The 24,857-nt window shown below is 45.6% G+C and overlaps 1 protein-coding gene and 1 pseudogene across 4 annotated transcripts in view; both read right to left on the bottom strand.

Moving 5' to 3' along the window:
• CLRN1 (clarin 1) overlaps window positions 1-17,472 on the bottom strand; it is a gene marked incomplete at both ends in the record, with an annotated part of 34,329 nt that extends 16,857 nt beyond the window's left edge. For 2 of the 3 annotated variants that reach the window (XM_079766213.1, XM_079766214.1), the window contains one exon: window positions 17,220-17,472. In XM_079766213.1, the coding sequence (XP_079622339.1) occupies window positions 17,220-17,472 (253 nt within the window). Of the gene's footprint in view, window positions 1-17,215 lie in introns of all 3 variants that reach the window. The other variant, XM_079766212.1, reaches the window with a different exon arrangement.
• A 5,457-nt stretch (window positions 17,473-22,929) lies between these two features.
• LOC307094751 (D-3-phosphoglycerate dehydrogenase-like) lies at window positions 22,930-24,640 on the bottom strand (annotated as a pseudogene). Its single transcript has one exon. The product of its transcript is annotated as a D-3-phosphoglycerate dehydrogenase-like (transcript).
• Between the last annotated feature and the right edge of the window lie 217 nt (window positions 24,641-24,857).

Genomic DNA, 24,857 nt, shown 5'->3' with positions numbered 1-24,857 from the left:
TTTGCAGGTTTAATCCCTGGCCCTGGTCGAGGCCCATGCGGGAGGCAACCAGACAATGTCTCACATTTGTATTTCTCTCCCTCCTCCCTTCCATTCTCTCTAAAAAGCAATGGAGTGTTCATGCTGTTTCATCTGTGAGCACTTGTTGTGTTGCCCGGCACTTGTAGTCAGAGTCCACGACCAACACGGTTTTCAGCTGCCCCTACCCAAATCAGAGACACTTCAGGGTCTAAAGACCTGATATTGGACTCAGACCTACGAGTGAGTCCCAGTGGAGGAAACGTAGAGAAAACAAAAGCAAAGCCCAGTCAGCATAGCTCAGTGGTTGAGCATCAACCTATGAACCAGGAGGTCACGGATCGATTCTCGGTCAGGGTTGCAGCTGGAACCCCAGTAGGGGGCATGCAGGAGGCAGCCAATCAATCATTCTCTATCATCATTGATGTTTCTATCTCTCCCACTCCCTTCCTCTCTGAAATAAATAAAAATGTTTAAAAATAATAATAAAATAAATAAAAAGCAATGGAGCCCTAGACAGTTTGGCTCAGTCAAAGGGTCCCGGGTTTGATTCCAGGTCAAGGGCATGTACCTCATTCAGTTGCAGGCTCCTCTCCTGCCTGGGCCCTGGTGCAGGAGGCAACCAATCTATGTGTTTCTTTCACATCGATATTTCTCTGTGACTTTCTCTCTCTCTCTTCTACTCTCCCTAAAAATCAATGGAAAAATAACCTCAGGTGAGGATTAAAAAATAATAAAAAGCAATGAAAAAATATCCTTGGGTGAGGATTAACAACAACAAAAGACTTGGTTTATATCAATCCCCTGCAATGGACTCTAATCTCACCCAGAGGATAAGTGAAATGATTACAATGGCTGAGAAAGGATACATGATTGGAATCCTTGCAGACCCTAACTTCCTCTGCTACTCGCTTCCTTGCTCAGTGTGCTCCAACCACTGTTGTCCTGACTGTACTTAAGACATGCCAGGAATACCCCCGCCTTAGGGCCTCTGCACTTCCTGTGCCTGGATATTGCCCTAGATATCCTCCTGGCTTGCTGTCACCTCCATGTCTTTATTTAAATGTCACTTCCTCAGGGAAACCTTCTTTAACCACCTTATGTAAAGTTGTAACCCCCCTCCCCACCACGTCCAGTTACCTCCCCACTCCCAAACCCCTTTCCTCACTTTTATTTTTCTACACAACAACTATTACCACTAACAAATTCTATATTTTTATTTATTTGTTTATTTTTGTTCCCCCTGGTATGAGGCAATTGTGTTGGCTGTTTTATTCACTGTTGTATTCCTAGTACCTAGGGATGCTGGCACAGTGAGATCCATATTTCTCAACATTGTTTTTATTGTTGCTCCCCACCCTGGGAGTCTTTTAGACACTTCTCCTAATTACTCTCCCCCATGACATTTTTAACACCACAGATATATTGCGTATTCGTTTCTGTATTGTATTTATATCTGTTTTAAATACATATACAATTTTTAAAGGGTCAGGTGTGTGTTTTCCTACAAGAACCAATTTTCACCCCTGTAGGGGATACTTGCTGCTGTTAAGAATGCATGACAACCCTGGCTGGTGTGGCTCAATGATTAGAGCATTGGCCGGTGCATCAAAGGATCAGGGGTTCAAATCCCAATCAAGGGCACGTACCTGGGTTGCATGTTAGATCCCAGCCTGGTTGGGGTGTGTGTGGGAGGCAACTGATCTATATGTCTCTCTCACATTAATGTTTCTGTCCCTCTCTCTCCCCTCCTTTCCTCCCTTTTATTCTCTCTAAAAAATAAAATAAAATAAAAAATCGATGAAAAAAAAATCCTTGGGTGAGGATTTTTTTTAAAAAGCATGGAGTAGCTGTTGGACACTCATATGTGGGATGGGTCATTTTGCTTGGAGTTGGATGCAGGAATGGAGTCTGAGGTGGTTAGCAGGTCTCGGTTTCTTGATGGGAGCCACTGGTTCAGACTGAAGGAAGTTAGTGTCACACTGGAGAGGAGGGAAGGAAGAAGAGGAGCCAATAGTCTAGTTAGCGACGTGGGCCAGAGGAGAGGTAGAGGGGATTGGCAGTGTTAAGTGTGATGGGAAGTTCTGGTTAAGAAACAGAATTTGTCCACTGAGTCAGGCAGTCACTGATGGCCCTCATGTAAGCTGTTTCTGGGGGCTGGTGGTAACAGCTGGATTGCACAAGTTTTCAGAAAGGATCTGGGGCAATGGAGGTAAAATAAAGTAGTTGCCAGAGGAGGTGATAGAACCCAGAAGGATTTTTTGTTTGTTTGTTTTCTTTTGTTTTTAGCAGTTGAAAGACAACTGGAATGGAATTTCAAATCTCTTTATTTAAATAAAAACTTTAATCCAACATACTTGGGTGATTGTTAACATGTTCTATGGAAACGGACTGCTGTTTAATAGCAGGTTTAAAGTTTGGGATTTGGGGAAATAATTCATCTCAAATCTGAACATGACCAGGCTCTTTTGTTAGCAGGGCCGGAAGGGATTTGCTCCTCACCTTGTTTCCATTAGTTTGTCCAAAGCTCAAACTGTTTACAGAGAAACTTTCCTTTTTAATGCACAACAGTATAACAATGAAATGGATATTAAGACAGAAATTTCACCCACAATCCTACCAACATAAAAGTAAGATTTTCCTTTATTTTTGTTCCTTTCATATCTTTGTCCACCTTAATATTTATATCCTATTTACTATAATCAAAATGCAGTTTTGGGGTCACATTCTGTTATTTTTACTAAGAATATAAGCATTCGCCACATTATAAATATTGTCTTCAAAACTGTCATTAAGTAACTCTATGAACCTTCCATCAAACTGGTATTAGACAAACTGTTGTCCTCTACAGTTTCAGAATTATAGCTAATGCTTCCATGACACCTTCAAGCACATACCTTTTTATTTTTTATTGTAGGGGTGGATGATGAATGGGGATAAAAATTTCCAGGAAAGGAATTACTTGGGTCAGAGTGCTTTCTAAAATTATATGTATACTAGAAGCCTGGTGCATGAAATTCATGCACGGCGGGGGGTTGTCCCTCAGCCCAGCCTGTACCCTCTCCAATCTGGGACTCCTGGAGGGATGTCCGACTGCCCGTTTAGGCCCGATCCTGGTGGGATCGGGCCTAAACGGGCAGTCGGACATCCCTCTCACAATCCAGGACTGCTGGCTCCCAACTGCTTGCCTGCCTGCCTTCCTGATTGCCCCTAACCGCTTCTGCCTGCCAGCCTGATTACCCCCTAACCACTCCGCTGCCAGCCTGGTTGATGCTTAACTGTTCCCCTGCCAGCCTGTTTGCCCCCAACTTCCCTCCTCTGCCAGCCTGGTCACCCCTAACTGCCCTCTCCTGCAGGGTTGATCACCTCCAACTGCCCTCCCTTGCAAACCTGGTCCCTCTTAACTGCCCTCCCTTGCAGGCCGGGTGCCTCCCAACTGCCCTCTCCTGCTGGCCATCTTGTAGTGGCCATCTTGTGTCCACATGGGGGCAGGATCTTTGACCACATGGGGGCAGCTATATTGTGTGTTGCAGTGATGATCAATCTGTATATTACTCTTTTATTAGATAGGATAGAGGCCTGGTACAGGGGTGGGGGCCAGCTGGTTTGCCCTGAAGGATGTCCCGGATCAGGGTTGGGTTCCCTTGGGGTGTGGGGCGGCCTGAGCGAGGGGCCTGTGGTGGTTTGCAGGCCAGCCACGCACCCTGGCGACCCAAGAGGAGGCCCTGGTATCTGGAATTTATTTTCCTTCTACAATTGAAACTTTGTAGCCTGGAGTGGAGCCAAGCCTGCTGCTCCCTCTGGGGCGGCAGCCATTTCTGTGACAGTTAATTCACCTTCTACAATTGAAAATTTGTAGCCTTAAGCGGGTGAGCCGGGCCAGGGTGTGCGGAAAGCTTTGCTTCCCCTGTTGCCGCCAGCAACCCTGGCCTGCTCTCTCAAGCTCTATTCTGCCGCCATTTGTTTGAATTTGTTTACCTTCTATAATTGAAACTTTGTAGCTTGAGTGGAGGCTTAGGCCTGCAACAGCTATGGGAAAGCTTGGCTTCCTCTGTTACCTGGGAAACCTTGCTCTCTGTGGCTGTAGCCATCTTGGATTGGGGTTAATTTGCATACTCGCCCTGATTGGCTGGTGGGCGTGGCTTGGCTGGTGGGCGTGGCCTGTGTAGCGGAGTGGTGGTTAATTTGCATATTACCATTTTATTAGAGAGGATATTAACTTAAAGAACATTAACTATATTTTGTAACATACATATTAAACTCCATTGTTTCAACCTTGGTTCATAGCTCAGTTCGTCCTCTGTGAAATCTGGAAAGCAGAGATTTCTGATAAGCTATCTCGTCAGAAATAGAGAGCTAGAAGAAACTAATCATTAGCTTCCCTCTCCTAATAGCCAGGGTGCCCGAGTCACAGGTGGGAGAGGGAGAAGGAAATTCACATTGTATAGGTCGCTCAGCATGCAAAGAAAGGCTGTCATGCTCTCATCACTCTAGTGTGCTATTATGAAACTGAACTAAGCCATAAGTTAATGACGTGGAGTGAAAACCCGGTTCCCAGGATGCTCCCTATAGTTTACCCTTCACAGTCCTTTACTGGGGGCTGTATTCTTTGGGCTGGGTCCCCTGCCTCTGCACCTCTCCTGGTCAGAGGGTGACTCCTCAAGCCTCTGACCTATGGTCCCCCAATTCTGAAAAGCCTTTTCCAGTCTTCATTTTCTGTCCCTTGTCAAATATTCCAAACTTCCCCCACTCTTAAGTACATATCCCATCCCCATCTCCATTTCCCTTAGTCTTATATGTTTGGCTTACGCAAAGCTTAAAAATCTCTAGTGAACTGAACTCTCCCATTTCATAGAACAAACACAGGCTATCAGGGGAATTCCCTCAGCTTTTCAGTCCCCACTGCCATCCACTCACACCTTCTCTTTGGTCCATGTCCAACCTTTCCTCTACTCTTAGTGAATTGTTTTTTCTTCCTGTCCAAGGTGTGGCCTTCTACCTGTACTCTCAGACCCACCCTTTTCCACCTTCACAGGGTGCTTTCTAGACTTATTACCTACCTCTCCTATCTATCTTCAGCCTTTTCCTCTAGCACTCTATCCCCTCAGCATAGAATCATGCTCAAGGCTCAAGTCCCCCCCCCCCCCACTGTAAACACACACACACACACACACACACACACACACACACACACTCACACACACATACATCAAGCCTGGCCTTAGGGTTCACCTAGCTGCCACCTGACCTCTGTGGGTGATTGCAAAGTGCAGCCAGGGATGTGGACCACCGATCTAACGATTAGGTCCCATGAACCCTTTTCACCATCTGGCCAGATGTAAAATGCAAGTAGAGCCATCTCAGAATGAAGGCAATCTCTGATAAGGATGTCAGCAATGGAGCAGCAGCTTATTCCTAGATTAAAGCCATAATGTAGCTTCTGAGGCCATTTTCCTTCTCAACTTGCCCTTCTTCACATAAAAGGCGTGTAAAAATGAAGTCGCATTTGGCCCCTTAGTGCTCTGCTATTCATTTTCTTGAAAGGGGATAAGAAGGAAGATTTCTTTCTTCTTACAGAAATGTTCTTGATGTGACTTTCCCCTCAGTCCATCTGCAGCCAGTCATTACGAAAATCCAGTGAAAGCCATTCTTTGCCACCCACTCAATGCATTCATCTCCTTTACTATCACCTTAATCTCACACCCAGGTACAGAGCCAGGCTTCTGATGGCTGAATGGTCAGGGAGAATGAAACCCATGACCCCAGCACTTAAAAGGGGGAGACCTGGTGGCATTTAAAATACAATTTTCTCAGTACCTCCCCTGAATTCCTCTCAGCTGAAAGGCATGTACCTGACTCAAGCCTCTTTGGAGGCAGCCCCATCAGTGAGTCTTAATCACCAATGGTGGCTTAGGGACGGCAGCTGCTTTGGCACATAGGTACCTCTGATAACAGAACCCATTTAACTGCTCCTCATCCACAGGGTATGATTATGTCGGGGAAATAACTCCCAAGAATGGCTTTGCCATAGTTATAACTGCTGGGCTGGAGCGAAATCTGAATCCTGCATGAATTAGTCTGCAGACACAGTTCACTGTTAGGTCTATCACACCAGCAATAAAGGTGTGTCATACCCAGTCACAGAGCTATAGTAGGAGCAGACCTGGGACTGAAACTCAGATGCATAGGATAGACTGTGCTAGTCTTCTGTCACCTTGGCCTCCTTACAATGTGCAAAAGGGACACAGAGATGAAGAAAATGTAAGAAAAGCCTTCGATTTCACCATCCATTTAAAAGAGGATGCTGCGACTTCACAAGCACTAGTTCTCATATAGCCATGGGATGGCCCTTGGCCTTCAGACCCGGGTTCAGTCATCGCCTCTTCTGTTCATATTTCCGTGGCCCTCATGTCTAAGCTCCATCTTTGAACTTTCTCTAGGAGGTAAAATAGCCAAGCCAAGCCTGTTTAATAACCTAGGTTGAACAAGTCACACAAATATTGCTAACCTTTGGGTTTTGTAAGCATATTACCATGGTGTTGAATGTTAATGTTGATGGCAGAGGTATCTGACTGCCTATGTGGTGAGCTGACTTAGAATCACTGTCAACCCAAATTTTCATGGTACGATCTTCAAACTAGTTCTTTGACTACAGCAATTATTTCATCATAGCAATCCCAAATGGTATAGTCTTTCCTGGGGTGATAGAAGCAGTTTCAAAACACAGGCAGGGACAAAAAGAAAAGCAGACACATAGCATTGTATTCACTTTCAAAATTTCCAAAAACATTCATTAAGAGCTAGTGGAGAATCCTACATAATAAAATGGTAATATGTAAATTACCATCACTCCGCTACGCCCACGATTGGGCCAGCAGGAGGCGCAGGGGGCGGGACTCAGGGTGGCCCGGGTAGCTGATTGGGCCAGCAGGACGCTGAGCTCGCCGGAGGCTTTCAGAAGGCCTGGGGCACCAGGGGACAGCCGGACAGGTCCCCCGCGATCAAAGGCCAAAGCGGGGGACCTGGCCGCCTGTCTGCGGAGGCTTTCGGAAGGCCTGGGTCGCCGGCGGACAGCCAGCCGGACAGGTCCCCCGCGATCAAAGGCCAAAGCGGGGGACCTGGCCGCCTGTCTGCTCTGGTGCAAGGCCTTTCGAAAGCCTCCGCAGCGCCGGAGGCTTTCGGAAGGCCTGGGGCACCGGCGGACAGCCAGCCAGACAGGACCCCGCGATCAAAGGCCAAAGCGGGGGACCTGGCCGGCTCTCTGCTCCGGCGCAAGGCCTTTCGAAAGCCTCCGCAGCGCCGGAGGCTTTCGGAAGGCCTGGGGCACCGGCGGACAGCCAGCCAGACAGGACCCCGCGATCAAAGGCCAAAGCGGGGGACCTGGCCGGCTCTCTGCTCCGGCGCAAGGCCTTTCGAAAGCCTCCGCAGCGCCGGAGGCTTTCGGAAGGCCTGGGGCACCGGCGGACAGCCCGCTGGTGCACCAGGTGCATGATTAAATCATGCACTGGGCCTCTAGTTAGAGCATAAATTAAAATCTCATTTAAAAAACACACACCAAAAACTCATTATTACTCTCACATATATCAGGAATTTATAAAGTTGAAGGAACATATTTAAAAACAAAACTAATTTATATTAAAAAATGACAAACTTGCCTTTCATCTAGTCATGCAGCTGTGATCTCTCTGAGTTTCCAGTGTCTGCATTTGTTTAAGAGGAGTAGTGTCACAATACCTCCACGGAAGGGCTAGAGATGATATATGCAAGATGCTTGGCACCTGTGAGATACCCAATAAATGGGCAGCTGAAATAAGTTTTTTTGGGGGGGAGGGTTGTCTGAAAGTCCTTGGGAAAGAGGAGTCACCCTCAGAGATTAGAGGAGAAAGCAGAGCAGCAAATTGTGAGAAGAATTTTGGAATCATCCTCCAACAGGTAAGTTCACACCCAGGGCCACGTCCCAGAGGTCCCACTTAGGACCTGCCATGCAGTTCCAGAGGCAGCTCCCTCAGCCTCTACTTCGTCTCTCAGGTGAGCACAGGCCCGCAACTTTACTGGCTATCAGGGTGAAGGGTAATTGAACCATCCAGCCACTCTGTGCCCTTTGATTGGTGACTTCAACCATTTACATTTAGAGTGATTATTGATACACAAGGACATACTACTGCCATCTTTTTCTCTGCCTTCTGATGTTTTGAAGTGGAGGATAATTTAAAAGGAAGGAAGGTGTGTGCACATATATGCACACATATAATTCTCAAGGCTAATTCTGTTGAATTTTTTTCTGGTAAGGATATTGGAGGTAGTTATTAGGGAAGAGGGAGAAACAAATGTTCTCTTCTGGGACTATACAAGGAGGACCAGAAGTTTCTTTCCTCAAAAGCACTTTCTCCATATTCCTCACCAATTCAAGGATAATTGCTGCTCTAATTCCTCACTTGGGGAAAGAATACTCTTGAAGTATTATAAACAACTAGAGGCCCGATGCACTAAATTTGTGCAAGAGTAGGCCTTCCTTCCCCTGGCTGCCAGCACCGGCTTCCCTCTGGCACCGGGACCCGGGCTTCCCTCCAGCACTGGCAGGCAACCAGGACCCAGACTTCCCTTGCAGCTCGGGTTTTGTCTGGAAGGATGTCTGGTCTAATTAACCTGTTATGCTTTTATTATTATAGATGGTCATTCCTAACTTCTTGCCATTATCAGCTTAACACGTCAGATTCAGGAAAGATGGATTTTTCAGTGAGGATGGAAGAGGAATTTCTAGAAAAAAATGGAGGAAGAAAAAAATGGAAGTAGTAGAGATCAGCTTCTTACTGCCTTTTGACCTTCCTTTTTTGCTTTCTCAATAGCACCATCTAAATTGAGTGTTTGTGGCTGCTACTGCTCTCTGGAACCAACTAGCGTATCTCCCTAGTTTTCCAAAGCATCTCATCCCTTTTCTCCTTTTTTAATCTGCAGTTTTCTACACAAACAGTAAAAGGTTATGATGGGGGGAGAGGAGGATAGAAACATTCACTGGCAATGAAATCCATTTAGGTCCTGACAAGTGGTAGGTATTTCAGAATACTTTAAGAACTATGAGCTTTGAGGACCAAAGAGCAAAGGTGCACAAAACCGCCGCTTCCAATGATGGGCTAGAGTCTGCCAACAAAGGCTTTATGAGGCGGAGACTAGAAGGGTCATAAAGTTTTAAAGCTGGAAGGACCTTTCCTAGGGCGCCAGTCCCACATTATACAGATCATTGAGAGTTTGCACTGGAAGAGATGCTAGAAATCACCTCGTTTTACTTCCCATTTTTCAGATGCAAGAACTGAAAACCAATGAAGTGACATTGAGTTGCTCAAGGTCTAATCCTCAAACCCAGGTTGCTAATTGTATTAGTTCCAGTTTACAAAATAACTGTCAAACCTCAGTTCTCAAACATCTCCCATCTCGAACAAGTCAGTTCTTGACCAAACTGTTCATGGAAAAAATATATCAGGTAACTTTGGTTCTCAACCTGACAACCCTTTCATGCTGACAAAAAGTGTCTCTCAGGCCACAAACAAAGGAGAGATTGTGTCAGTATGAGTCAGTTTACAGCTAAACGTTGCCTGGTTAACATCTCAGAAAATTGTGCTATGAATATTTTTGTGGTTTTCTTTCTTTCTTTCTCTCTTTCTTTCTTTCTTTCTTTCTTTCTTTCTTTCTTTCTTTCTTTCTTTCTTTCTTTCTTTCTTTCTTCTTTCTTTCTTTTGCTTTTGTTGTTGGCAAAATGGATGGTTAGCACAATTTTAAAAGATAAAAAGCCCAGCAAGACCATCTGCTGTGGTTCAGTGATTGAGCAGCAGCCCAGGAACCAAGAGGTCCCTTGTTCAATTCCTGATTAGAGCACATGCCCAGGATGTGGGCTTGATCCCCAGTAGGGGTCATTCAGGAGGCAGCCAATTGATGTTTCTTTCTCACTGATGTTTCCATCTCTCTATCCCTCTCTTTTCCTCTCTGTCTAAAAATCAACAAAAATGACCCAAGATGTTGACAGGCAAGAAAGTAGGAAGGGAGAGTGTGTGAGAGAGTGAGGAAGCGATAGAGGAGTGTGTGGACGTGTGTGGTGTGTGTGAGTGAGAGCTAGGGACAGTTAGATCCTGCAGGTTCCAAGGGGCTGCCAATCCGGACAGTCTTAGACAGTGAAACCCCGCTGCCACTGCAAACACTCCGGGGAGGACACCGCCGGCAGAGACTGCACCACCTTGAAGAACTGAACTGCTTGAGACGAGGATCCTAGCCTTACTACTACCCAATCTGGTCTCAGTCGCAAACCGGGACCCTACAGTCACTCGGGTAATAGACCTGTGACCACAGCTGCAGACCCACGGACACCAAGACCCCAGGCGCCCCGGCCACAGATTTCTGTGAGTCACAGAGCCAATCCCCTCCCTGCCAACCCCGCAGCAGTGGCATAGGAACTGCCAGACCCTCTCCGCTCAAACAGGCCTCCTGCCCACACACAGCAGCGGCGGCTCTACCTGAATTTGAGCCTGGGTGTGTGGACACGGGAAGTTTGTTTCCCTTAGCCAGACCCCGCACCCACGCAGGGAGGCTGCACTAAATTTGAGCCTGGGTACACGGACACGGGGAGTTTGTTTCCCACAGTGCACACCTGCAGGACCAGACCCCACGCCCACACAGGACGGCAGAGCCACCTGACCTTGATTCAGGGCAAGCGCACACAGAAGACCGTTTTCTGCAGGGCAGGAGTGGACCTCCTGCTGACACAGTGTGACTGTGCAACCCGGTACCCCAAGCAGACCGGGGACCCTGATTCCCTGCGCGAAAGGCAGCACTGTGCACCAGTGACTTGACTCTGTTTCTCATCGCATGTGCCTGGGATCCCTGATTCCCAGTGCATTCACACTAAGAGCCAGTGACTCCGATTCTTGGCACATGCGCACACAGGGACCCTGATTCTCGGCGCAAGGCCGCCCCAAGCAACAGAGACTCTGATACTTGATTCTCGGCATGGGCACAGGGGGTCTCTGACTCCTGACACACGCTAGGGGACTCTGATTTTCAGCACATGCCAGCGGGGTCTCTGTTTCAGTGTGGCGCAGGTGGGGTCCCTGATTCTAGGTGTGCACACGAGGCCACACTAAGCACCTGTGACTCTGATCCTGGGAGAGCGTGCCTCCCACCAACCCACAGCAGCCACACATCTTGGTGTCGGAGCTCTTCAGTGACACTTGGGAGGTGCGAAGCTCCCACTGCACACGGCCCAGGCCCCCGCAACTCAACATTTGGACCTTCTGGTGATAATCAGAATGGGGAGGCCACGAAACAATCCCCAGAGGAAAAAAATGAGGACTCGCCAAGCAAGGAAATAAATGAAAAGGAAGCATGCAACATGACAGAAAAATAATTCAGAGTAATGGTTGTACAGTTCATACACCGGATGGATGAGAAAATCAACAACCTATGCAAAAACCAGGAAGAAGTAAAAAGTGATATAGCTACAATCAAAAATACCAAGGAAGGTTTCAACAGTAGACTAGAAGAAGCAGAGGACCGAATTAGCCTAGGGGAAGCAGGTGCTTTCTGCTGTTGCTACCTCCATGTTTCCAGTTTTTTAATATCTAATGAATAAGTCCTCTTTATTGAACTAACTGATTTGCTTTCTATTTCTTAATTGAATTATATCCAATGCTTTTGTCCAGTAAATAAATGGCACTACTGGAAAGAAAAAAAAATCAATAAAAACATAGTTTTAAAAATGCATTAAAAATAGAGACTATCAAAAGTGCAAATGATATTAAGGGTGTGAAAGAAACAATGATCACAGGCAATTGAAAAACGTGTTGATTTGGAAAGACAAAAAGCAGTTAGCTGATGAGAGCATTTCAAAGGTAATGATATGTGAAAAAGCTAAGATGCTGTATACTGACCTCCTGAAAGATACCCCTGAACTGAGTGCTGAAAACAATTCATTTAAGGGTGGTTTGATAAATTTAAAGAAAAGAAGTGTTTGTTTATAGTACACTAGAGGCCCAGCACGCACGAAATCGTGCATGAGTAGCCCACGGCCGCGAGCCACCGTGCAAGCCGTAGGCCCTTCTGTGTTGCACGAGCCACAGGACCCAGAGCAGAGCCCGACCTGCTGGCTCCGCGGGACCCAGAGCCCTGGCCACCAGTGCCACCAGCGCCACTGCAGGACCCATCAATGCACCTCCTTGTGAGTCCGGTCATTGGGTGTTATGGCATTACGGCCACAGGCCTTTTGCATATATAGATTAGATACTAGTATGTACTGTATATAAGAAAGCTTAAAATGGAATCATTTGGGGGTCTGGAATGAATTAATTCAATTTACATGATTTATAATAGGAAATATGAATTAGTTTTTGAACAAATCACTTCTCAAACAGCCTTCTGGAATTAATTAAGTTCAAGAACCCAGGTTCCACTGTATTTACTAAGTACCTCTTTGTGACATGAACTGTGCTAGGTCCTGTTTGAGGGAGCACCAGCATGAATACTGCACAGCCTCTGCCTTCTTGGGGCTCAGGATCACCGTGCAGAGAAATACACATTCTCCAATACTTATAAAACAAAGTGATTTGAAATAGTAGAGTGAACATCAAGGTCTGGAAAGGACAGAGGAGGAAAAAGTTATTTGGCCAAGAGAAATTGTAGGGTTTTCCTTTGCACTAGTGCTTCTTAAACATTACTCTCTTCTATTCCACTAATCACTTTTTTTTTCCAATGGAAGGAAAACAAAATCTCCATTTGCTGGACTGTTGTTTTTTTTGTGTTTTTAAAAATATACTTGATTTCAGAGAGGAAGGGAGAGGGAAAGAGAGATAGAAACATCAATGATGAGAGAGAATCATTGATTAGCTGCCTCCTGCACACCCCACACTGGGGATTGAGCCTGCAACCTGGGCATGCGCTCCCCGCCCCGACGGGGAATTGAACTGTGACCTCCTGAGTCCTAGGTAGACTCTCAACCACTGAGCCATGCCAGCAGGCTGCTGGACTGTTTTGATGGGTGAATGAGAGTAAACATGAGTGCCTGAAGGTAAAAGGCAGGAGGGCCCATGCAGGCTAGGTGAAATGATGCAAGTCGCTTCCTTTCCCCATTCATCCCACCAGGTAGTCTTACCAGGTGAACTCCATAGGCTTCCGTTCCACCCCTAACAAGCCTGCTTCCACACAGGCCACGCACTAAAGAAGGGAGGAGAGACAGGTACATCAAAGACCTTTGCAGCTCTGCGTGGTTTGGCAAGGTAATGGGGAGCGTGCAGGTTGTGAAGATGGTGACCAGGAGATCACCTGGGGCAGGCAGGTGGGTTAGCAGGAGACAGCAGTTATACTGCGGAGACCATGGCGACAGAATGGCAGCGGTGACAGAGGTCCAGAATCCCAACTCTTCTGCCCCAGATATGTTTGAGAAGCCACCTGCTTGCTCATAGAAGTAGTCTCAACATTCCCTCTGCAGTCTGGAACATATGCTTATTTGGTAAAGAAACTCTGCTTAAAATATGAAAATCTAAGCCTCTGTTAAGCTTTCTACAAAATTTCAATCACTAAATTAAAATACTTCGTATGACTGAAGTAGCAAGCTGTGATACATGATTGGTTAAATTTTATTTTTCACATTTCAAAAAAAAAAAAAGATTCCATATGTTTTACCAGCTCATTGAACTTTCTTGGCAATGAACAGATTAGCGTATCTAGGAATGATTGATACCATGTGATTCTTGGGTATCATATTTTGATGATGCTCTGCCAAATGTTTCAAACCACCAAAGCAGAAACCTACCCACACACACTGAACACAAAACTGTCCGTTTTTGTCTTGATGGTATATTTAGAGTTTAAAATCATCATTAAAAGTTTACAGGTGACATATCAGGAAAAATTAAGCCCACCACTTGTGTTGCCTTGAAAGAAAAACAGTTCTTCATTATAATGAATGAAATTGCATGTTAGGCATGAGTGCTGGTGACCTCTAGAAAATGAACCACTGACCCTTAAATGGATGAGAACTGGCCAGAGTAAATGAGGCAGAAGTTTTCCCAGCACAGCTGTGCATGCTGGCAGGGAAGATTCTTGTTATAATTAAAAGAGATAGAGTTGTCAATAGGACCATTTAATAAGAACAAAAATGACAACATTGCCTAACTATTTTTCTGGCCTAGTCTTCATCCTCATGTTACACCATATATCTCGGTTTTAAAAGTTACACATACATTGCACATAAAAATAACACACATAACCTAGTAGAGAAATAAGCAAAAATTCATTTAGAATATGGACACCATCAATGCCCAATTTCTTGAGAGCAAATCTCCATCTAGATTTGTACTCTCCAGTGTGACAGCTATTAGCCACATTGAAATGACTAGTGAACACTTGAACTATGGCTGGTCTGAGTTGAGATGTGTTGTAAGTACAACATGCACACCACACTTCCAAGACTTACCACCAAACGAAAGTAAAAATAGCTCACTACTTTTTTGACAGTTAAATTGACAGGATTCTGGACATTTTGGGTTACAGAAAATATGTCATTAAAATTTATTTCACTTGTTTCCTTTTACTGCTTTTTCTAATACGGCTACTGGAACATTTGAAATTACACATGTGGCTTGTATTTATGGCTTGCAGTACATTTCTGTTGGCCAATGCTGATCTAAATGAAAAGTTTGGTAAACAAGGTAGCATTTAGCAATCCAAAAAAACTGAAATATGCATGCCTATTCACTGGTGATAACATGATCACGAAGAAACTTGGCCATAAAGTTACTGATACTTTGATGAGGTATCTTTTCCACTCCGTCTACACTGGAAAGTTTCTGCAAATCCAGATGTTTGCTTAATGACTTTCTAAAGGGAAAAGGAGAAAGAGGAAAATTCTGGGAAATGAGGTGTACTCTAATTTTAAGTTGAACTCGAAGAAACAAAAGAATCATCCACTCTTAACTTTTTGGGGGCCCTGGATTTTGCTCCAAGGAAGCTATTATTAAGAAGACAGGGTTGGGCTCTGATTCTTTTATGTGAACAGGGCTATATTTTCCTATCAGGAAGAACATCAGAGAGCTCTCTCCCTTCAAGGGAATGTTAATGGAACACCCTAGACAGGGTGCTGGCATTTTGAATGGGAAGCTGGGGACCAAGAAGCTCTATTGCACTGAGAGTGTAAACTGGGTGTGTCCTGAGGCACATTGACTAGGAAGTTTTTAACACTCAAAGGGGGTGTTTATTTAAATGAGCATTATGCCTTTTAGGGAGTCTATTGGATCTATTTATTCTACAGTTTTCCCAACTTCCTCTCATGTTCCATTGAAAAGGATACTTTTCTGCTTAGACAGAAAAAGTTATACTGTAAGTACACTTCACTGGGCCTCAGAAATGAATGGAGTGTTAACGTGTCTGGGATAGTATATGGAAAGGGTTGTCACCATAGAACAAACAAGCAAATATAAAATCTTCTTCACTAGGCTGGGGGAAAATAAGGGATTAATGCAACTCTGTGAGATAGGGGAGGGTATTGTTTAAGCCCACCAGCTCTGAGTCCTCACAGAAAGCAAAGGGAGGGATGCCTGATTGGACCAACTTCATCCGAGACAAGAACAGCACAGAACACAGCCATCACAGCCTGCCATTGAACCGCAGGGAAATGTGGCTGAGTGAGGGTTAAATGGGACAAAATTTGCATAGTGCTTAGTGTCTAGTAAGCATTCAGGAAACATTGTTTTTGAAACATTTCTCTGTAGAAAATGCGGACTCCAGGAACCTCACTGTATGTTCCCTGCTTTTGTCTAAAGTTGTCTGTGAGAAGCGTTACTCCTGCTTTAAGCTGCCAGTGACTCATGCTTAATCACCTCGCTCATTTTTTTCCCTTTTTTTATTTTGTAATATGTTGCAAATCATGTGGCATTCTGCTTTGTTCTCCGCCCTCCCCCCCCTGCCCCCATGAAAGCTAAGCAATTCTAACAGCCCCATTACCTTAATAAGCTGAAGCCATTCAGTAAAAAGAGTTGGTATCCACTTCATAAAATCTAGTGTATAATCATTTCTTGAAAAGCTGAAAATCCTTGGAGAATCGCTGGCACCCTAGGAAATTCTTATCACTTATGAACTCACTATGTGAGATGAAGGTTGGTAGCCAATGACTGCTAAAAAGATATAAGCAGTGTTGCAGAAATATAAATAGACCAGCTCTGAAATTTAATTAGATACTGCATATGTTAATAATAAATTCAATTAATTTAGCCTTCTAACTATGCTAGTGAAAAAAAGTACCCAGACAAAATAATAATTCACTTTCAATGCCTCATTGGCAACCTCCTTTCCTGAGGAGTGATTTATGCACTAATTTACTGGTTGTGTCTTCATAAGATTGTTCCAAACCAGCCCTTTTGAAATAATAATTTCTACATGCGTGTTGTGAAAGATATAACAAATGATTTCTTATTAATTTTCATTTAATGAGTTGCCTATTCACATGGCAATTTTTAAGAAGTTCTCTTCTTAAGATAAACAGGTTATAAATATTGAGGATAACACTTCCATTTCACAAAAATCGTGACAGAAAATCTGTCTCATATTCTCTACGTGATTTGAAAGTCAATCACGTGAAAATTTTCTATACTGTACTAAATAGGCAACTATTTCTCTCCCACTTAGTACAGCTGATTGCTTTAACTTTCTATAGCCAAGTGATTCCAAGTTGGTTTAAAAAAGTATTCATGAGCAGGAGAGGACCTTGCAAGGATAGAGGGAAGTGGACAGGAAACAAAGTCATGAGTGGGGTAGAAAGCAGCGAGGCTTGGTTAAGGAGCCCACAGCACTGGCTGACCCTTCTTTAAAGAACAAAATGAAAATCATTTCTAAGTCCCTCCCTTTTGAACAAGACCCCATAATTTCTTATGTACATATTAATATTCAATAAAAATTTTTCTTTTAAAAAAGTTTAACTCCATAGCCACTCATTAACTATATGTTGTCATAATAAAAATTGCAAGGATGAAATACTCAATAAAATTAACACAAAATAAAAACTAGGGAGAAGCGATTGCTCAGAAGAGTCTTAGGTATTTCAAGTGGTTCATACCTGTATAAAAAGTCCTGCAATAGACAGGACAAGGCTCTTAAAAATAATTTCCTGCAATCCTTGGAGGAGCGAGCCTAAGATGTTAAAAACACAAAATGCAGTTGCTACTTACATGAGAACCGAAAGGGCCGAGCTCCTAGTCCGCACTGCCTCACGCCTTCTCCATGAAAGAGCCCGTACTGCATCTCCCCCATGAACTTGTCCAGCTCCTGCCCCGAGGCGTTAACCAGCAGAGCCCCCGTTTTGCAGAGGAAGGTGGCTTTGATCCACAACGGTGTCCCCAGGGCTGTCACAACTCCAAGGGCACACACGAAGCTTAATACTCCCGCCATGCAAAAAATGACTTTCTTCTGTTGGCTTGGCATAATGAGAAGTGGATTTTGTGAGGGTGAAGTTCAAAAATAAGACCTTTTGAGCGATGAGAAGCTACTCGACTGTCCCTTTGACTGCATTGATTATAGAAGCTGAACAGACGGAACGCAGCTGAAGAGGAGCTTTGTCGCCGGGGGCTGCGGCCAGGTGAAGTGTCTGCAGAATGCCATGGAAGGCTTCTTCCGCACACGCACTTGTCTTTTCTCCCTTTTTGCTTCTAATTCTCTCTAATTTGAAATCTTTGGACTAAGAATCTGTAAAATAAAACTCGTTCAAACTGCCTTGAGTATCTCCTCCTGTGTCCCTTGGTAACAAAGGTCTAAGATAACAGATGGGAGTCCTCCGAGTAACTTGATAAATGCTTCCCTTTCTTCAGCCTTTTGTCTGATTGGGCGAGTTGAAACTTTCAGAAACAGGCTTAGTTCCTATGGTACATTTTCAGCAACATGAGAAGTTCGTGTATGGATGTGTTTTTACTTTTGTGAGTTTGGTTGTGTGTGTGTGTGTGTGTGTGTGTGTGTGTGTGTGTGTGTGTGTTTTGTGTTTTGTTTTGTGGGACAGAAGAGAATTTTTGCAGAGGTGGAAAGGACGTGTGTCTATTTATTGGTTGGTGTTAACTGATTGTGAAAAAAGATCATTGCAACAGGACAAAATATAGGCTTGAATTGGGTCCTGCATGGATTTGAAGTGCTCAACCACCAGGGCTTGTCCTCCTAGCTTTTTTTTCCCTCCCAGATCTATGATTTAGAACCAACGTGTTAATGGAGAATCTGATTCAAGTTTTTCCTGGCAAGCGAAAATATGGAGATGTAGTTACAAATATCTAGGTTTCTAAATGCTTTTCTTTCAAATATTTGGCAGCTTCAGGACAATAGTAAGGGGGTATTATTATGAGTCTGAGAAGTACCAGAATCTGTAAAGAAGATAAGGGCATGGTCATGAGAAGAGACTCTGGTCAGATAGGAGGTTCTAAGAATTTGCCACAGAAAAACAAGGGTCCTAGGAGAGGTAATTCGTTAGGGAGTAAAAAGACAAAGTCATGAGCGAGATTAAGCAGCAAGTGAGTTTGATTAAATTGTCAAGATCTGAAGACTAAAATTCAGAATTCGGTGATAGCTTTTAAATCCTGCATTTCCAATAAGATTCCTGTTCTTGTGCACAGATATGGGGGTGGGGAGGGGTGTTTACTGAGTATCTGTTTCCTCTCTGTTGTGCTAGGCTCTGACCTACAAAGAATTCTTAACTTTTAGGACAAAAGTTCTTAACTTTTGGTAAAACTTCATATGTCTGGCACCTTGCTAACTATTTTACCCAAATTATCTAATTTAATGTTCATAGTTACCATATAAGCGGTAATGAAGATGATGATGGTGGTGGTAGTCAAGATGATGATATCTCATTTTAAAGATAAGGAAACTGAGGCTCAGAGAGATAAAGCAACTTGCCCAATAGAGTAGAGGAGCTAAATTCAAATTCAGGTCTAATTCTGAAGTGTATGTGCTATTCTAAGCAGCCAATGACCTTGAGGAGATGCAAGCTCTTCAGTTGGGGTTGGGTTGAACTGGGAGTTAACAAGGACAGAGTAGCCCTACACTGTTAGTTATACATCTTGGGTGCTTGAAGATCAGAAATGTTTGCAAATAAAATTTCCCCAATTGGTCAAAAGCACATGTTTATGCTAGCTTCTGTTCTCTTGATCCATTGTGAAGCATTGCAGCTTAGAAGAAGTCAATACATGAAGATTTATTTCACACATTGGCAGCATAGATGGGTCTCTAGCTTGTGTGTGCTTGGAGGGGAACTTTAAGATATATTCTTGGACTTTGGGTGACAACAATCCTCTCTTGCTACAAGCTGTCTTGTTAAAGATATACAACTAAGTGTAGAACTGATTCAAGAATGCCAAGGTCCCTTCAGTGGAGCAGGGGACAACACAAACATGGCCTCAAAAGAATGGAGCATACACAAGATTCAAAAGGGCAACTCAGAATTAGGGTTAGGATATAAGTAAGTCTTTATTGCATGTAACTTGACACAGAATAAACAACTCATCACAGGTTATTTGGCCTCCCAATTAATTATCCACTGGATTTAGACTAATTATCATCATTGTACACTGAAAACAAGGGAGCCCCAGCAGTTATCTGGAGGTGTGTGCCACATTCAATCCAAAAATCTTAGTTTAAAATATCCAAGGAGAGTTCTAATTAAATCAACACATTCTGTAATGGGAAGAGACAACATTTCCAAGCCTGGAAGCAGAAATTACCTACGACTGAATCAATAATATTAACACCTTTACAAAAATGAGAGTGGTGGGGGGGGGGGGGTAGTGAGCACAGGACAGTGGTTTAATGAGTCAAAACCTTGCCAACTGTCTCCAGGCTGGGCAGGAAGAGAAGCCCTGCCTGGGACTGCAGAGAGCAATTAGGTCACACCCGTTAAGTCTGCATCAGTACAGAGGGAGGAAAAGAAACAGCATAGTGAGTTACTCTTTTATCGTGAGATCGTGTCCTCCCTAATATTTTCTGTTAAGATTTTTTTCTTTCATAAAATAATGGTAATTTAATTTTTTTTATTTATTTATATTTTATTGATTTTTTTTACAGAGAGGAAGGGAGAGGGACAGAGAGCTAGAAACATCGATGAGAAAGAAACATCGACCAGCTGCCTCCTGCACACCCCACACCGGGTATGTGCCCGCAACCAATGTACATGCCCTTGACCGGAATCGAACCTGGGACCCTTCAGTCCATAGACCGACGCTCTATCCACTGAGCCAAACTGGTTTCAGCTGGTAACTTAATTTTTAATTAAATTACTTGCCTTGCTTGGCAAGTTAAAAAAATGGCAAACCTATATCTGTTCCCAACTTAAAAATACAAAACAAAACCACGTTGGCCTATAACATACAAGAGCATGGATCCCTGTGTGAAAAGGATGAGGCCTGAAGACCTCTCAGCTCTAACCTGGCTGTTCATTGGAATCACTTGAGATTTTAAACTATTGTTGTCTGGGTCCTAGTCCCTGAGACTTAGATTTGTTTGATTTCAGAGTATGGCCTCAGGTGATTGCAGTGTGCAGCCAGGGCTGAGAACCGGAGTACTTCCCCTCCTCACAGGCTGCCTTGTGACTCTTAACTGGGCTTGGCAGCAATCTCTGTGCTGGGATGCAAGGAGACATGAATGTCTAATCACTAGAGGAGAATATTCTCATTGCAAATTAATAAATTTACACTATCCTTTGTAGCTCAAACTTTCCTGAATTTTGTTCAGCACCAACAGCATGATTTTGTTGAAATGTCCTGAGAGGGGTAGGTTCCAGCATATTCAAAATTCAAGACCAGGCCCTGGATCAGAGATTTACCCTCAGTCATCATATGAGTGTCACCGGTAGTGTCTCCTGATTGTGAGGCAGCCCCCTTGGGTCCTACGCCCACCTCATCTCCCCTCTGTGCAGCTTCTTTTCAAAATTCCATACCACCCACCCACAAGCTGCAGAGTAGTGTGTGTGATCCACCCCCTGGGAGTGATATAATAGAGCCTGGCAGTCATTGTGCCTGACAGCCTTCCCGTGAAACTTCATCTTAAATGTATTGAATGACAGTGATGACACCATTTTCCTTGCAGTTGCTCTGAGAATTTGAGTCATTAATGTCAGCAAGTTTTCACCAAGCATGCTACAGAAATCTTCTCACAATCTTAATAGCAATACATTTGGTGACATAAGAAAATGAAACTAGGCCTTTCCATCCTCCCCCATGACCTTTTCAGGTTCTGGATGATGACATAATCCTTTAGTGTGCCTAGGAAGAATACAGAAAAAGAATATAATTGAGGACTGTGTTTTTATGCCTCTTCTCACACTAAGTTAGCTTCATTGGATACCTTCCCAAAAAAGGCTCAACTACAAAGGCATGGGAATTCTCACCTGAGTTGCTCCCTCTGTGTAAGAGACAGCACGGTGTGGTGTGGAGAGAGCACTGGGAGAAAGATGTGATCCAGGGTCTGGGTCCAAGACCATCACTAAATTAAGAATTCCTTCATTTTTCGGGCATTTATTTTTCTCATTTAAGAAAAGAGTGGTTCAAGCCGAAACCGGTTTGGCTCAGTGGATAGAGCGTCGGTCTGCGGACTGAAAGGTCCCAGGTTCGATTCCGGTCAAGGGCATGTACATTGGTTGCGGGCACATCCCCGGTGGGGGGTGTGCAGGAGGCAGCTAGTCAATGTTTCTCTCTCATCGATGTTTCTAGCTCTCTATCCCTCTCCCTTCCTTTCTGTAAAAAAATCAATAAAATATATTTTTTTAAAAAGAAAAGAAAAGAGTGGTTCTGGCTGCATAGGTGATTTTCAAATTATTTTTAACCAGAGAAACCATTTTCTCCACTGAACTCTTGGGTGGATTAAGAGATAAAAATTGAGCTTCTATGCTGGAAGGAAGGGGATCAAGGAGCTCTGCCACCGAGCCCCTCACTTCCAACCCTGAAGTCAACTCTGAGAAGCACTGTGATGAGCATAGGCCAGATGATCCTTTAGTTCTCCTCTAACTAAAAATTTCTTTGCAAGTTATAAAATTAAAATTTGTCCTTTTGCTGGATTATTTCTCTTCCTTTCTTCTTTGCTATACTAACCTGTTAGCTATGATAGGATACTAGAGGCCCAGCGTGTGAAATTGCATGGCCCCGCCCACCCACATGTGTCCTGCCCACCCACCCGCCACCCTGCTGAGCTCACGCCCCACCCACCCGCCCACGCGTGCCTCGCCATGCTCACCTTGCTGCACCTGCCTTGCTGCACCCGCCTCACTGTGCCCCGCCCGTGCATGCCCTGCCCACCTGCCCACCACCTCTCCTGCCTGCCGGCCGCCAGCCTTGCTGCAATCGGAGCCTGTGGGCCACAGGGAAGGGACCGAGAGGTGCTCCATGCACCTTCTGGTGACCGGTTGTTTGGTCGTTCTGGCGTTACAGCCACTGGCCTTTTATAATATAGACTAGTGGCCTGGGGCACAAAATTCATGCACGGAGGGGGGTTCCCTCAGCCCAGCCTGCACCCTCTCCAATTGGGGACCCCTTGGGCGACATCCCTCTCACAATCTGGGACCGCTGGCTCCTAACCGCTCACCTGCCTGCCTGTCTGATCGCCCCTAACTGCCTCTGCCTGATTGTCCCTAACCCCTCTACCTGCCTGCCTGATCGCCCCTAACTGCCCTCCCCTGCCATCCTGATCTCGATTTCAACTGCCTCTGCCTGCCTGATCTTGCCCCCTACTGCCCTCCCCTGCTGGCCTGATCTCACCCCCAACGGCCCTCCCCTGCCAGCCAATTTGGTTCTGATTGGTCGGTTTTTATGCCAGTCAATGTCAAAAGCTCCGCCTCCTAGGCAGCCATTGGCTCCTCACAGTTTACCTAGATTTGGTTCTTTGTTTTTTTTTTGGAGGGGGGCGATGGGCTGTTTATTAAGTGGTTATTACAGGGGTCAGACCACATAAGTGGTGTCAGCCCCGGGAATGTGACCTGTCAATGTTGATCACAAAGCCCCCAAGGCTGGTCCTGGTGAGCCCCAAGGTCAGAAATGAAACTGAAAGGCCTCGGTCACATGCTGCTTTCAGGCGTCCAGGCTGGGCAGCAGGGAGGAGATGCCCATGATGTGCCAGGTCTCCCCATTGGACACCACTGAGGTCTGGTAGGACAGCAGCTGCACACCTGCCTCTACCAGGAGCCCAATCATGGTAAGCAGCATGACAAGGTTGGAGGGCTGAGCCCAGAACAGGAGCAGGGGCAGACCCCTGCGGAGAGGCACTTCTGGTCTGAAGGCAGCTCCATTAAGTGCCTGCAGCACAGGTGTGGTGCCCTGGACAAAGCCCACAGCCTGGTAGGGAGCACCTGCCAGGGCCATGCTCAGGAGGCCTTCCCCACATCCTTGCTCTCCTGGCACAGTGGGGTTATGGGAGGTGGTTACATTGAGGCCAGCCTCCTTCACCAGCAGCTTGGCGTTCACCAAGTTCACATCCGCATGATTAGAAGCGTCTTTGAGGAGGCCAACAATGACTTCGGGGCTCAGGCAGTTCCCAGCATTCTTCAGGGATAAGCCCTGTGTTACCACCTAGATGGTCCCTTTGGGGGGACCCTGTCCAGGCTCGCATCAGAGCTTCTGCCAGACCTGTCCCCAGAGCTTCTGCCAGACCTATCCAAGGTTTGGTGTGCGGAGAGAAGGCGCTAGTAAGGGCCTGGGCATTCACGACCCCCGTGAGGGCTCTCCCCTTCACCATGTCCACGAACTGGACAGCGATCTCCTCCGCGCAGTGGCTCTGGGCCTCCTTGGTGCTGGCGCCAGATGGGGGCAGCTGATGACGTTCTCATGGTCCACCAAGGCTCCTCCATGAACACGTCCAGCACTGCGCCCATGCATTGCCCTAACTGCAGGGCCCAGAGCTGGGCGCCCTCATCCACGATCCCTCCACTGGTGCAGTTCACCACGCACTAGCCCTTCTTGCACAGGGCAAATGTGCTGTCGTTCAGCATGCCTGTCGTGGAGGGCAGGAGAGGGGTGTGCACAGTGATGAAGTCACAGAGGGGCCAGATCTCCTCCAGGGGCAACTGCTGAATGCTGAAGGAGGCCGAGATCTCTGGTGAGATTATGGGCCGTACCCTACAGTCTTCATCCCGAAGGACTGCATCCAGATGGACACCTTCTCCCAATCCTCCCCAGGCCAAGAATTCCCAGGGTCTTTCCATTCAACTCAGTTCCCATGAACTTCTTTTGGTCCCATTTGCCATCCTTCATCAAAGCCATCACCTGGGGAATCTGCCTGGCCAGACACATGATCATCCCACAGGTGAGCTCTACAGCACTAAGACTGTTCCCATTGGGAGTGTTCATGACCAGGATGCCCTTCCTCGTGGCAGCCTCCAGATCCCTGTTGTCCATGCCAGTGCCGGCCCTGCCCACTACCTGGAGCTTCTCTGCTGCGTTGATGACATCGCGGTCACCTTGGTGGCCGAGCAGAGGATAAGGCCTTCGCAGTCCTGCAGCTCGGCTATCAGCTCCTCTTTGCTCAGGTTCTGCTTCTCCACCACCTGCAGCCCTCCATCTTGCAGGATCTTCTGGCAGCAGGGGTCCAGGCTGTCACTGATGAACACTTTCTGTAGATTTGCGAAGGCCATTGCTGGAACCAGCCTGGGATCGACTGCTGTCCCTGGACAGAAACACCTCTAAGCCCCCAGATTTGGTTCTGATTGGTCAGTTTCTATGCCAGTCAGCATCTCTGGGCCTATCAACAGGGCCTGATCAGAAAGGTGGGGCTGATCAGCAGCCCTGGTGGAGTCCTGGAGAGAAATGGAGGCGCAGCTGCTGGCCAGATTGGGAGAGAAAGAGAGAAGC

Source organism: Cnephaeus nilssonii (assembly GCF_951640355.1).
Source record: "Cnephaeus nilssonii genome assembly, chromosome: 3".
Lineage (NCBI taxonomy): Eukaryota > Metazoa > Chordata > Mammalia > Chiroptera > Vespertilionidae > Cnephaeus > Cnephaeus nilssonii.
Note: the sequence above shows the minus strand (reverse complement) of the source record. Positions and strands in the feature narration are given on the sequence as shown.